General features: G+C 48.7%; 1 protein-coding gene across 1 annotated transcript in view; it reads left to right on the top strand.

Annotated features, from left to right (window-relative positions):
* Window positions 1-2,435: 2,435 nt before the first annotated feature.
* LOC109296604 (ovostatin-like) overlaps window positions 2,436-13,819 on the top strand; it is a 56,037-nt gene continuing 44,653 nt past the window's right edge. Inside the window, exons 1-6 of the mRNA XM_019516074.1 lie at window positions 2,436-2,552; window positions 7,982-8,165; window positions 9,347-9,503; window positions 10,588-10,640; window positions 11,164-11,184; window positions 13,327-13,495. Coding sequence (XP_019371619.1) covers window positions 2,488-2,552; window positions 7,982-8,165; window positions 9,347-9,503; window positions 10,588-10,640; window positions 11,164-11,184; window positions 13,327-13,495 — 649 coding nt within the window. The 5' untranslated portion in view covers window positions 2,436-2,487. The remainder of the gene's footprint in view (window positions 2,553-7,981; window positions 8,166-9,346; window positions 9,504-10,587; window positions 10,641-11,163; window positions 11,185-13,326; window positions 13,496-13,819) is intronic.

Genomic DNA, 13,819 nt, shown 5'->3' with positions numbered 1-13,819 from the left:
GCTTCCTCCTCTCCCTCCTCCACCCGTAGCCCAAGACTGGGAGGATCGAAGAAAACACCACCTGTGCCCCTAAACCCTTTAGCCCCGCTCCCAAATCCCTATAGCACTTCATGACCCAGCTGGGAGCGCTCCAAGTCGTGTCATTTGTGCCCACATGGATGAGGAGCATAGGGTAGTGGTCAGTGGGCTGGAGGAGTTTAGGGATCTTCTCTGTAATGTCTCGGATTCGGGCTCCCGGGAAGCAGCAGACTTCCCGGGCTAAGGTGTCAGGGCGGCAGACTGCCCCCCTCCCCCCCATAGAGTCTCCCACAACAAACACTTTGCGTTTTGTCTTAGGGAGAGCGGGGGCTGTAGCTATGGTTGGGCCTATGCTGTCTACCGGACTTAGCAGCTTAGCAGGCTCTGATTGGGCTGCAAGAGGTTCATACCTGTTGCAAAGCTCCAGCGGAGTGGGGACCTTGGTGCAGCAGGCCCTGGGGCCCTTGAACACCTTGGTCCATCCCCTTGACTGGACAGGATGGGAGGTCCTGGTGTCCTCCCTTGTACTGGAGGGTGAGCAGGGTCTACCCTCCACCTCCTGGGGGAGAAGGGCCTGGCAGTAGGAGTTGATCTCCTGCTCAGAGTCCTTGATGGCACGCAGTCTCTGGACTGAGGCCTGGAGCTCCTCCAGCTGGTGCGCCAGAGACCCCAAAAGGGAGCTGGCCTCACAAGTGGTAAAGGCAGTGCATAGTTAGCAAGATTCAAACCTGTGCAGGGATACCCCAATAGATTTCAAACTCATTGCCTTAACCACTCAGCCACAACTACGTCACTGTTGCTATGCCTATATGACTTGTATCCATGAAGCAGATTTCTTTCTAATGCGCTTCTTATAACTGTATATCATTTATCTGCTGCCTGACCCTTCTGGTGTCTTTGTTTTCCAAGAAAGTCCAGCCAATATATCAGCAAGGATAGAGACCTAAGGTGTGTGTATATGCAAAGGGGGCCCTAAATTGAAGCAGTGGTTTTTTAAATCCACTGCTTCAATTTATGGCCTTTTAAACCCCCGTGTCATGCACACACCCTGGACTTATCTGCCTCTCCAGCGGCAGGAAGGGGAGGGCAAGCTATCAGCAGGTGGAGCGGTCCCTGGGCTGCAGCAGGGGCTGGTGCTTTCCTCCGTGGCAGCGGCAGCTCCCCGCCAGGTGGCACCTGACCACAGGCACTGGGCTTGGGCGGTCCTGGGGGGCACCACAGCCATGGAGGGAAGCACTGGGCCCACATGCAACTCAGGCAGGCAGGCAGGCTTCGGGTCAGGAGAAATTCAGGCTTGCTGCTTTTCTTAGGCAGAGCCTGCCTTCCTGGGCTGCTGCCAAGCTGCCTGCAGGGCTTCCTGCAGAGCCGCAGAGCTGCACAGGCCCCAGTGCTTCACTCTGCATCTGTAGGGGCAGCAACTAAAACCCTTCAGAGGAATTTTAGTTTGCTGCACCCCAAGTCATTTAATGCGCGTTACGCCCCTGAATTTCCTACAACGGCTGGAATTGATGTGCAATACACCACTGAGGTGTCCAAACAACGACACCATTAAAGCAGTGCAAAAGCTTTTAGCCCATTTTAAAGTGTCATGCACACACGCCTCTTGTTTTGTCTACACATGGCCCTACTAGCACAGTGCCTCAGCAAGGATAGACACTTAACACTTAGTAGCTTCAGCAGCATGTGGGATTCTTGCAATATCCTACAAAGACATACCAGTGCTAGCTGAAGTGATTAGATAGGGAGAATTAAAGAGATTAGTCCCATTGTTAGAAAAAAGAGTCAGTGTTCTGTACCTGGACAAGGAAAATATCTATGTGCCTCCTTAAGTGTAGCTGCCTTTTTCCTTGATAGATTGTTAATGATACCAGTGGTTACAAGCTCCATTAAAAATGTTAGGCCTGACAGTCTTTAAGACATGAGCACATAAAGATTGGCCTATTTTTTCTGTCCTTTTTTGTGTCTGGTCCTTCTTCCTTGAAAATAAGATTGTGGTTTTCTTCCCTTTCTTAGGTGAAGTTGGATACAACTTCTGTGCAATATTTTTGCACAACAGTGCTCTGGCAGTTTTTGCATCTTGTGCCGTGTCTAGGAGTGTCCCTGACAAAATTAAAAAATGCTGATGCGATGATACATATTAACAAGCTGGAACATCATAAGGGAATCTTCTCAGTATAATGCAAATGCTGGTGAAACATCCCAAGAAGCAGGGAGTGGCTGGGCTTGTAATATTGTAATAGGGTTATTAGAAACACTGGAACCTCCCTGAACTTCAGTGGGAGTGGAAAAAAAAGGCAGAAGTTAAGAAGTTCAATCTAGGCAAATGTAATTTCTTCATCTATTCATTAGAATATCAATGAGATAATGAAGAAGTGGGTGGTGGCTGAAGAGCCTTTATAAGCCACAAGGTGTGTTCTCTGTTCAGGAGAGGTCACATTTGTGTCTTTGTCTCCACCTTCGAAGACAGAGATGTGGTCAAGGATTTTTCTAAGCATCCTTTTCCTTCATTTAACTGCTGCAGAGTTTTCTGAACCGTAAGAGATAGCATCTTCTTTCTTTGTACTATATAATAATTGCTTATTTTTTATGACAATACCTCTCTGTATAATGCTCTGGGGAATTGGAGACTTGAGTTCAGGTTGCAATTGAAGCCGTAATGGAAATATACTGGGATGATGTTTCGGTGTAATCTAGAGCAAGTGTTGGCAATATATGGTTTAAGGACCAAATCTGGTGCACAGAGCCACTGGATCCAGCCTGTGCAGCTGGTGAGGTTCTGACAGCTTTGTGGTGATAGGGGACTTTGTGCCTACACCTACACTGGGATCAGGTGTTTGGGAGCTGCACCCGCACCACCACTGGTTCTCTCCACCCTTTCTGCCTCACCTGAGGTAGAGACACAGGTTCCAGCCAGCATGTAACTGTACCTGGGTTTGAAGCTGTGCCCATGCTGCAGTCAGGGGAGGGGGCGAGGGGAGAGTGAAGTGGCAGCAGCCCAACATAGATAGTTGTCCGACCCCAGCGCAGCTCCCCACTGCCCAGCCCTGGCTCTGGCACAGACAAGGGCCCCTCGTGTTGATGTGCCGCTGGAGCTAATTTGACCAGAGCTGAGTTGTTTTGGCCTACAGCTTGACAAGGTTGCAGACTGTTGGTCTAAAGTGAATTTTCCCTCTCATCACAAAAAATGGTAAGAAATCTGATCTGCTTAGCAGAGACCCAGGGGTGAAATAATAGAGGGTGGTGGAGTTGAGTGAGGTGGCATCAGCAGAGCTGAGTAGCAGGCCTGGGTCTAAATTAGCAGGCTGTATTTCATCCCTAGCATGCATTGGTAGGGCTGAGTGGGCACCTCTTCTAGGGACTTAGCAGGGGTTTCAACGCCCAGCTGCTCCAACTAGGATGCTCATGTATGGGAGCCTAACTTCAGGAACCTATGGATTTTTGCGGTCCAACATATAGAACCCAAATGAATTTAGATACTTCGAGAGCTAAGTGACTATGGAGTATGAGTTTCTTGGGACCTTTATATGCACTTAGGTGCCTAAAATACATTTAAGACTTGGGCACCTGAAGTTCAACTTAAGCAAAATTTGGGCCCTTAAGCCTCAGTGAGCAATCTGCAGAAACTTCCAACTAACTTCTTGGGGCATGTGTAGATGAAACGGGGGCCCTAAACTGAAGCGGTGGGTTTTTTAAAGCACCATTTCAATTTAGGGCCAATTAAACTCCTGTGTTGTGCATGCACCCTGCTGACTAACCTGCCTCTCCAGTGGTGGGAGGGGAGGGCGAGATGCTGGTGGGCAGAGCGGTCCCTGGGCTGCAGAGTGGGACTGGTGCTTCCCTCAGCAGCAGCAGCGCCCCCGTGTCCGGCAACACCTGCCCACAGACACCCGGCTCAGGTGGTCCCGGGGGGTACTGCAGCTGCGGAGGGAAGCACCAGGCCCCCACGCAGCTGAGGCAGGCTCCAGGGGAGAAGGAAAAAAAATCAGGCTTGCAGCTTTTCTTGGGCGGAGCCTGTCTTCCCCGGCTGCTGCCAGGCTGCCTGCAGGGCTTCCTGCAGAGCCGCTGAGCTGCACGGAGCCCGGTGATTTGCTCCATGGCTGTACGGGCAGCAAACTAAAACTCCTTGGAAGAGGAGTTTTAGTTTGCTGCACACCAAGTCATTTAAAACACATTACACCGCCGAATTTCCTACAGCAGCTGGAATTAATATGCAATACACCACCAAGGCATGCAAAGACCATCACCATTAAAGCAGTGCAAAAGCATTTAGCCCGCTTTAAGGTGTCATGCACACATGCCTCTCATTTCATCTACTCACAGCCTTAGGTCCCTGAGAATCTATAGAAGTTTTTACCAGTAAAGCTCTAAGCGCCTCAAGTACTGCTACTTCATGTGCCCAGAGGCACCATCATCATGGCCAACTTGAGTTTTGGCACCTGTATCACTCCTAGGTCCAGTCAGGGTTCACAAAACTACATGGCCCTGCTGCCAAGTCCACCAAGGGTCTTGATTTAGAAACATGCTTTGAACACCCCTAACACACCAACAGAACTGAGCTGCATGCAGCCATGGCCACGCTCATTCAAAAAATCATGGCTGGAAGAGCTAGCACCCTCATCAATAAAGCACTGGTCACAGCTACTGTGACTTGGGTCTAAACACCAGGCTGTGGGCTAGACTGTGATGGAAGGCTCTGGTCCTGACACTGCTTCTGAATGAAGCCTTTTATACAAAATACAGAAGCACAGTGCCAGGATAGGAACCAGAACCCCTCTCTCAGCATACACTTATTAGGGTGGCTAAGGTATCCCCACACTCAACCTGCTGTCCACTGTGACTCCTATACCTAGTCATCTAACTCCCTGTTCACTCTCCAGGGTGAACCTTAGACACTTACCTCAGATTTGTGAATTCCACTCCCAGGCACGTAAAAGGCCCTTTTGTGGATCTACATTTTGGTCACTGTTGAAAACTTACTTCTTAGTCCTTTCCCGGAGTATTGTACAAGCTAAATTGGCCAAGCTCAGTTAATGAAATAAACGAACTAATGTGGGAGTGGTGATACCAGGATTACAACACTGAGGAGCAATGATTCACTTTATGATGTAACTCCCTCTTTTCTTCAGTCCTGTTTTTTATTGTTTTGAAAGAACCAGCTTGGGCTGGGAGAGCAGGAGGAACAAGCAGCAGGAAGCAGACCAACTATTGCTTTTACACCTGTCTCCCCCAAATTAGCCCTGCAAAACTGGGAGAGGGGGCAGTGGCATGGTGCACTCTCTGCACATGGAGACATAGACACAAACACACTCTACCTTCTGCCATGAACAGATACATGCACACACGCATGCACTCACACACACAAACGCATGCACCCACACTGACACATGCATGTACACACGCAGATGGGTGCACACTCTCACTGCACATGGACACACAGACAAACACACTCCCTGCCATGAACACAGACGCATGCATACATACTCACATGCAGAGACACACACATGCACACATACAGATAAGCATGCACTGTATTCACTCACTCTCTGCACATGGACACATAGACACAAACCCACTCTTCCTACTGCCGTAATCAGACACATGCATGCACACACAGACATGCATGAACACACACAGACAGGTGCACACTCTCACTCACTCTGCACATGGACACACAGACACAAACATACTCTTCCTGCCATGAACACAGACTCATGCACACACACTGATGCACACACACAGATACATGCATACACATGCACTGACACTCACACAGACACACACACTCAGATGGGTGAGCACACTATTCATACTCTCTGCAAATGGACAAACAGACACAAGCACACTCTTCCTTCTGCCATGAACAGACATACACATGCACACACATGCACACATGCACGCACATATAGAGGGAAAAAAAGAATTTGGGGGGGTGCTGAGTGTGCACACTTGCGCGTTCCCCCCACCCCCTAGCGGGAAAGTCTGTTGTAGGAGAGGGGCTGGGACCAGAGCAGAGCCAGGCCCAGAATTGGGGCCAGGGCCTGCTGGGCCCATGCAGCCACCCCTTCCCCCATGCCCAGGGTCCTTGCCCACCGCCAGCAGCCCCTGTGAAACCAGTCCCACACTGGCCCAATCTGCTTCTACACACTGCCTGGCAGGGCCAGGGGCCAGAGCAGGGTCATCCTCAGCTGCACCGCCGGGCCAGAGCCCCCAGGACCCACGTGTCCACCCCAGGTCGTCCCCAGAAGGAGCCCAGTGCAGCCCAGCAGCTACTTCAGAGGCGCCTGGGAGCAAAATGGGGGGGCACATTGCCCCTCATCTGTGCACAGGGCAAGGGCAGCTGCAGTGGTGGGCCAGGCTCTGCCTGCTCCCTGCCTGCATGTCTTTGACAGCAGCATGGTACCATGTGCCTCGCTGCCTGGCCTGCCCAGCGGGGATGCACATGGTGCCCTGCCACTGTCAAAGGCAGGAGCAGGGCATGCAGGCAGGGAGCAGGCAGAGCCCGACTGCAGCTGCAGCCACCCTTCCCCCCCTACTACCTTGGCTCCCTGGTGTCCTGCCTGTGGAGGAGCCACCAGGCTCTTCCCGGGGATAACCCAGGGCAGGCGCAGAAGTCCTGGGGGCTCTGGCCCTGTGGTGTAGCCAAAGCTAGCCCTGCTCAGGCCCCCGGCCCCCACCCCAGGCAGTGCAGGGAGGCAACTGGGGCTGGTACGGGGCCGGAGGTGGCAGTTTTGTGGGGCCTGCCAGAACCAGGCAATGGCTCCAGGTGTGGGGGAAGGGGCAGTTGCACAGGCACGGTGGGCCCCAATCCCGGCTCTGCTCCACTCCCTTCCAATCCCTGCCTGCTTGAAGCCGCACTCCTCCCCTCCCCCCGCAGACTTTCCCACCTTGGGGGGCCCTTGCACACTCAGCCCCCCAATTTTTTTCCCTCCCTCTGCCTATGGGCCCCATGCTCCACCCCCACATCTGACCCCACTCCATCATCCTCCCCACCGCTCCATGTCCACCTACCTCCCCTCCCTTCATCCCCCTCCCTGATGGCTGTTCTGGGGGGGCAGCTCCGCTGCTCGGGTGGCCAAGACATGTTCCCTGCCACCACCAAATTTCCTCAGCAGCAGCTCAAACTTGGACCGCACAGCTCAGGCTGCCCAGCCAACTGGCACCCGCCCTCTCGGCGGTGCATGCGCAGTTGGCCCAGAGCGTTACGGACAGACAGACAGACTATGGCTTTTATTATATTAGAATAGGAAAGCTCCTTGTTCTCCAGCCATGTTATAGATGAAAAGAGCTTCCAAGCCATCATTCCCCCATGGTGGAAGATGCCTCCTAGTGGTGCTTAGTAAGATGCTTGCATCCCAGAAAGGGTTGGGATTTCAAGCACACCCACTGCTCGCAGTATCCCTACAAAGTATATTGTGAATTTCTTTTTAGGACTCCTAACTCTTCCCCTGTATTGTACAGGGAAACTCAGGGCCTGGTTCAAGGCTGTGAGCTCCACTATAGGGGCACTGCAGTGCTCTTTGTTGGGTCACCTAACTGCCTGTGGTGGCCTCTGTGTGTGCCGAGTTCCCACCTTTACAAGGGTGGAAATAACAGTACCGTAACTCACTGGGGTTTTCTAAAGAGAGACACATTAACTCTCAGAAAGAAGAAATCCATCCCTTAGCCTGGCTGCTCTCAGCTCAGGGAATTGTCTAGCAATGGAGTAGTTTGCGGGACAAACCTCTGTTCTCTGCTCCCTCAGGACCCTACCCAAAGCTCCCTTAAGTAAAAAGGAGTCTTTTTTGGTTTCACTAGGCTGTGGATGGATTTTATAGAAATAAGGATTCCTCAGTAGTAATTTCACAAGAATAAGGATTGCTTAGTAGCAACTGAGCCCCCCTGCATGTGGATTGTTATCATGTGTTCCCTTCTGTCATTCAGCCTTATTTGACTGAACTAGCTGCCTGGTTTTGCCTCCCTGTAGCCAATATGTCCTGCTGGTTCCTGCCGTGGTTCAGAGTGGAAATCCACAGAGCGCCTGCTTACTGTTCTATAACCTGAGAGAGCCAGTGGCCCTGAGCATTATCTTGGAATACAATGAAGTCAATACTACTCTGCTTGACGAGTCTGTGACAAAGAATGCCTTCTTCAAATGCACCACGTTCATGGTATTTAATATTTTAGTTCTACTATGGAGAAGGTAAGGTGGAAGCATCTTTGTAAGCAATGCTCTTGAGAGCAAAAGCAGGAGGAGCAAGAGGCTCAAGTAGAGATGGGGATGAGATATGAAAGGAAGGAATGAGAGCAAAGAGGGAGAGAAGAAATTGTGCCTGGGAAATAGGCTGGCAGAAAAGTGAAAGAGTCAAACACTGGTCAGGGCTTGAGGCTGGAAAAGGCACTTGGATGTCATCCTTATGTGTAGATCTAAGCCAGGGGTTTTCAACCTTTTTTAGCAAGTATACCCCTTCTGGTGGCAATGGCCAGACACGCAGGAGGAAGGCTCACATGTGGCAGCCACCACCACCGACACCAATCACCGCCCTGCACCACTGCCACCCACCGCCACCCATTACCCCACGCTGCCGCCACACACCACTACCCACCACAGCACCCTGCTTTCCCACAGCTGGTCACATGTGTGGCTTCATCGGCTCCTGACAGGGCACATGCCTGACCACTTGCATACTGCCCATCAGCAGCTCACAGAGCCACACATGCAACTGGCTGTGGAAGAGCAACGTGTGGCAGCAGCATGGGCTGGTGGGTGCTGGTGGTAGCACAGGGCAGTGGGTGGTGGCACCGTACCCCATATGACCTTTCCAAGTACCTCTAGAGGTAAGTGTACCCCCCAGTTGACACCCCCTGATGTAGCTGCATGGAGGACAAGTTAGTTAGAACACCCTTGCTGCATAATGCATGCGTTTGGTTGTGCATGTCATTTACAACCCATTGATGACAGCAACAATCTCCAATAGCATGGACTCCTAGAGAAACTTGTCTTGGAAGATATGCAACCTCCCCTGACCCTGCAGAAACATTGTGTGACACACTTGGAGGTTGTTAGTCCTACTGACAGGGTGTCTCTGGGGGTGGGGGTAGAATCAGGACAACTGCCCTGGACACCATGCTTTGGGGGACCCCACAGAGCCAGGCCAGCTTTGCGTCCAGCTGCTCGCCTCCTCCCCCCACTGCCGCTTCCACCACCACGTTCAGGCCCTGCACAAGCTGATTTGTCCTGGGCCCTGCACCCTGCTACGGTTGTCTCTACCTACTGGGGATCCCCTAGTATAGATAGACCTTAAGGGATCTTACTTATCACCTCCTTACTTCAATATTTATTTCCTTTCAGGTTCCTCCTGCCGGCTCTCACCCTTTGGCTTTCATCACTTTTTCTGTCACGGGTGCAACAATTAAGCTATCTGAGAGGAGGTCAGTGGCGATTCAGAACACAGACAACATTGTCTTCATCCAAACAGACAAGCCCATCTACAAACCAGGACAAACAGGTGAAGAAGGCACATGAGTCACTTATTTAACTGGGAAACTGGATGTCAGAGAGTGCCTGGAATGGGAAAGGCTTCTCACTGTTAGGAAGGCAAAGGACTTGGGAGAAGACAACCATCATCCATCCTGGTATGATGTGGAGTAGTGCCTGGCAGGTATCATTTGGAGACAGTGGAAGGAATAACTCATAGAACTGCAATGTAAAATATAGCTTATGTGTATTCAATAGGAAGAACAGTAACTCATTGCTAGTGCACAGCAGGGTTGAAAACAACCCGTGAGCCACTGGGACTGTGCAGTAATGGAAACGTTGAGGAATAAATATTACCATGGGTCTAATTGGTAGATGATTATGACCCCAGCTGACCTGTGTAATAAATATTTCAATTAAACATGTTTCAATGGTTAAAATACTTTTCAGATGCTTCTTAGCTCTTCAGCTAAAATGGCTACTTCTTAACACTTCAGAATTGCCAGAGACAATCCTGTCAGTAATGATCTCAGAGGCCATTATGCAGCTCTTTCTGGGTATTGGTGAGACCCCAGCTGCAGTATTGTTTCTGCACTCCAAGAAAGATGTAAACTAATTGAAAAGAGTCCAGAGGAGAGGAACACAAATGATCGAACCAGGACCTATTAAGACAGATGGAAAGAAGTAGATTTGTTTAGTCTGGAGAAAAGAAGACTAAGTGGATACATGATCTTTAAGTACATTAAAAATTATTATAAGGAGCGTGGTGTTCAGTTGTCTTTTGGGCTATGTGGAAGAGCAAGAAAGAAATCAGCTTTAACCTGCAAAGTAGAAGATTTAGGTTGAATATTAGGAAAAACTTTCTATTAGTGTGGTGAAGCACTGGAACATGCTTCCTAGGTAATCTGCTTCACTTGAGGCTTTTAAGAGCAGGCTAGACAAGCAGCAGTTGGGGATGGCCTAAGAATACTCAGTCCTGCCTCATTAGGTCCCTTCCAGTCATTGTATGACTTACAATGTGCCTGAAAGTATGTGGTGTCTGAACATACATATAAGCAAATGACACACCACTGGCAAAGTTGCTCATTTTTCATTCTTCCACTCTTTCTTTTCAGTAATGATCCGTGTGGTTGCTCTCGATAGAAATTTCAAACCTGCTCAGGAGACGGTGAGTGTGGCTGTGAATCAAAAATTTTCAACAAACCTATTCACTTCAACAAGCTACTTTTTTACCTTTTAATAGGAACAAGGCCTTGCGGTAGATCACTTGATGTCCCTGTAGTACACCTACCCTCCCCAGATTCATATCACGCAGTTAGTGCCCAACCTCTGTGTAGAGGAAGAGATTTGGAAACTTCCCTAGCATCTCCATAAAAAATACAGCTATGGGAGTTACCTCACTTACCTCTACACACCAGATATAGAGACTGTAGAATATGCCAATAAAATAGGAAACCCTAAATAATTTAGACAGCTTGTTAGGCATGTGGCTTTCGGGTTATTTCCTTCATCCACTGAACTTTGGAACAGTCACAAATTAAGATAAGGCTGAAACCAAAACCTTGATCTTAGGCTTTTTGCACCCAAAGAAGGGACAGCCACAGGCTTCCCTTATATTCCAACATTTTTTAAAATTAGTTACTGTTTCCCTAATGTATGATCTCTTTCTCTGTTCTTTTTCTTTATTTTAGTATCCCCAGATCATCCTCAAGGTAAGAAATGCACTGTGCTGTTAAACATGATTTATTTGCAAGGGGGAAATACTTTTCGTTTACAGAGTCAGTGGTTGCTTGAGAAATACCACCCAGAAAGTAGCATGGTTGCTTGAGAAATTGCCACCCAGCAGGTGTAGGCCTCACGTGGCCTCATTGGGAAATGTGCAGCTGGAACAAGCTTAACATAATCCCTCCACCACTTAGAATGAGTGGCAGGCACTGGAGACTGCAGCAGCAAGCTTTCAGAGAGGTCTCTCAGGAGCAGAATGCATACCAAATCCCCCCACAAGCGCATGGGTGACCATTCCTGAAAAAGCTCATCTCATCTCTAGTTGTCTTTGATACAAGAAGTTCTGACCATAACCTGAGAAGGAAACATGGTCTTTCATCAGTATGAAGGTGTATTAGCGCATTTCACTTCTGTAAAGATTAATCATGGCTAGAGCAGGTGACTGTGTCGGGACATGAGGATTCTCTTCCCACCACTGCCATGGACTCTGTATAGGATCCTGGGTTTCACATTCATGACTTAGCTTCCCCATATCTAAAACAGGAGTGATGATAAATAGCTCACAGAGTTATTTTGAAGCTAAATTTTGTTCATGACTATAAGACACATTATGGTCCTCAAATGGAAGGTGCTTTAGGAGTAGAGTACAGGTTTCCCCCGCTTTATGCAGGTGTGAATTCGCTCTTATGAAATGACCCTTTTTATACCACAAAATTGTTATATGAGAGGTAAATTCACTCTTATGCAGTTGGTGTGGTGGAAGCCCACAGCGAGCTACTTTGTGCGGTGCATTGTGGGAGTGATGCACACCAAAATATAGTCTCCTGTGTGGATCTGTGCTCCTCACTCATTGTCTGCAACATGTGTTTCTGTAGTTGCCACTAAATATTCACCATCACCCTGTGTTTGTGTGTACTGTCTGCTGTTGTTGAGTACCAAAATTGTCTTGTAAAAGTAGTAAAAAAGGGTCTGGGGGGTCAGTACAGTCGAGGTCTTGAAACGTAACTCTATTTGTTACATTGTAAAGTGGGTTCACTTTATGTGCATTCAAGTTATGCGCCGTTTTCCAGGAACGCACGTACAGCATAAAGCGAGAGAAACCTGTATAATATAATAATAACAATTACTGCATCCCTTATACTCTAATACATTACTTGTGCAATAAATTATGCCCATGATGCTGTGCAAGGCTATATCCTTCTCAGAGGCTTTTGCTGAACACAAAAGTACAATACCAAAATATGTGGTATCATTTATTGGGGGGAAAAAACCCGTCAACTACAGCATGTACATAACCTTTTCTGTTAATTCTTAATTGTGTTACCAAACACAACTTCCCTGCATAGAGGTATGTGGGTGGGTGACATTTTTCTGTGCTGACACACAGAGAGGCATCTGTCTTGAAAAGGAAATTGGCCAGAACAATATTAGCAGTTAAATGATACTGACCACTGCCACTGAACTAGAGAAGGGTTGAATAACTGTAATACCTACTTGGAAACACTATGGAAAGTGCAGGGGAGGAGTCTGCAGAACTAAGGAAATAACAAAACTGTAGGTGTGGCATTGCTCTTATATTCGTGAGTGAGAGAGCAGTAGACTGGCTGTTGTGATGACATCTCTTCCAAGTTTACCAAGTGTATCCCCATATAAGGTTATATCACAAAGCGAAGAAATGCAGATGGTAACAACACCTAGCTTTTCTATAGTGCTTTTCATTCACAGATCTCTAAACACTGGATAAAGGGCAGAATCACTTATTATACCCATTTGAAAGATGGGGAAACCGAGGAAGAGAATAGACAGGATTTGCCCACAGTCACCCAGCAGGGCAGCAGCAGAGCCAGGAATAGATCATAAGTCTCATGGAGTCTCAGTGTAAAGCTGTCTCTAGGAAGCTCACAGCTCATGTATGCAGTCCAGCATAAACTGAGACCAATTTAACACACACGGTTTGATAACCAGTGGTTCAGAGCACTCAATAGTTCATAAGACTAAGTCCTTTTTTACGTGCTACACACAGAGTCAACACCCCAACAGAATAAATTGAAAGAAGTGAAAGGAGAAGAGTGAGTGGAAGAAAAGGAAGGTGATCAGTGTATTTATGTTTGCCTCTCCCACTCTTTCAGGATCCCAGGGGAAATCATATCTTTCAGTGGCTGGAAACTACATCTACAAAAAGCATTGTCGAGCTCTCATTCCCCTTAACTCAGGAGCCAATCCTGGGGTCCTACAGCATTGTTGTCACAAGGCAGTCGGGCCAAGAGGTCCATCACTCATTCAATGTGGACGAATATGGTAAGAAGTAGGTCTCTTCGGCATTAGTGATGAGCTCTCCTGTGTCTGCAGTAGGGCTGTGCAAAGCTTTGGGTGGTAATTCGATTCAGAGGAGTTTCGGCCCAATTCGTTGGCCGAATCTCTGAATCCAAATTGAATCAGGGGACCAGTTAAAAGGTCCAAATTGATTCAAAGCTCTCCGAATCTTTGAAAAAGATTCAGAGAGCTTTCATGATTCAGACAGTCCCCAGCGGCTGCAGCAGGGAGCTGGACTAGGAGCTGGGAAGTAGCGGGTGGGGGAGGGGGGGCTGAAGGAGTGGGGAGGGGACGATGGGGGGACCTTTT

Source organism: Gavialis gangeticus, unplaced genomic scaffold, assembly GCF_001723915.1.
Source record: "Gavialis gangeticus isolate Ggan-Ray unplaced genomic scaffold, GavGan_comp1, whole genome shotgun sequence".
Lineage (NCBI taxonomy): Eukaryota > Metazoa > Chordata > Crocodylia > Gavialidae > Gavialis > Gavialis gangeticus.
The sequence above is the reverse complement of the archived record's forward strand: the minus strand, read 5'-3'. Positions and strand labels throughout refer to the sequence as shown.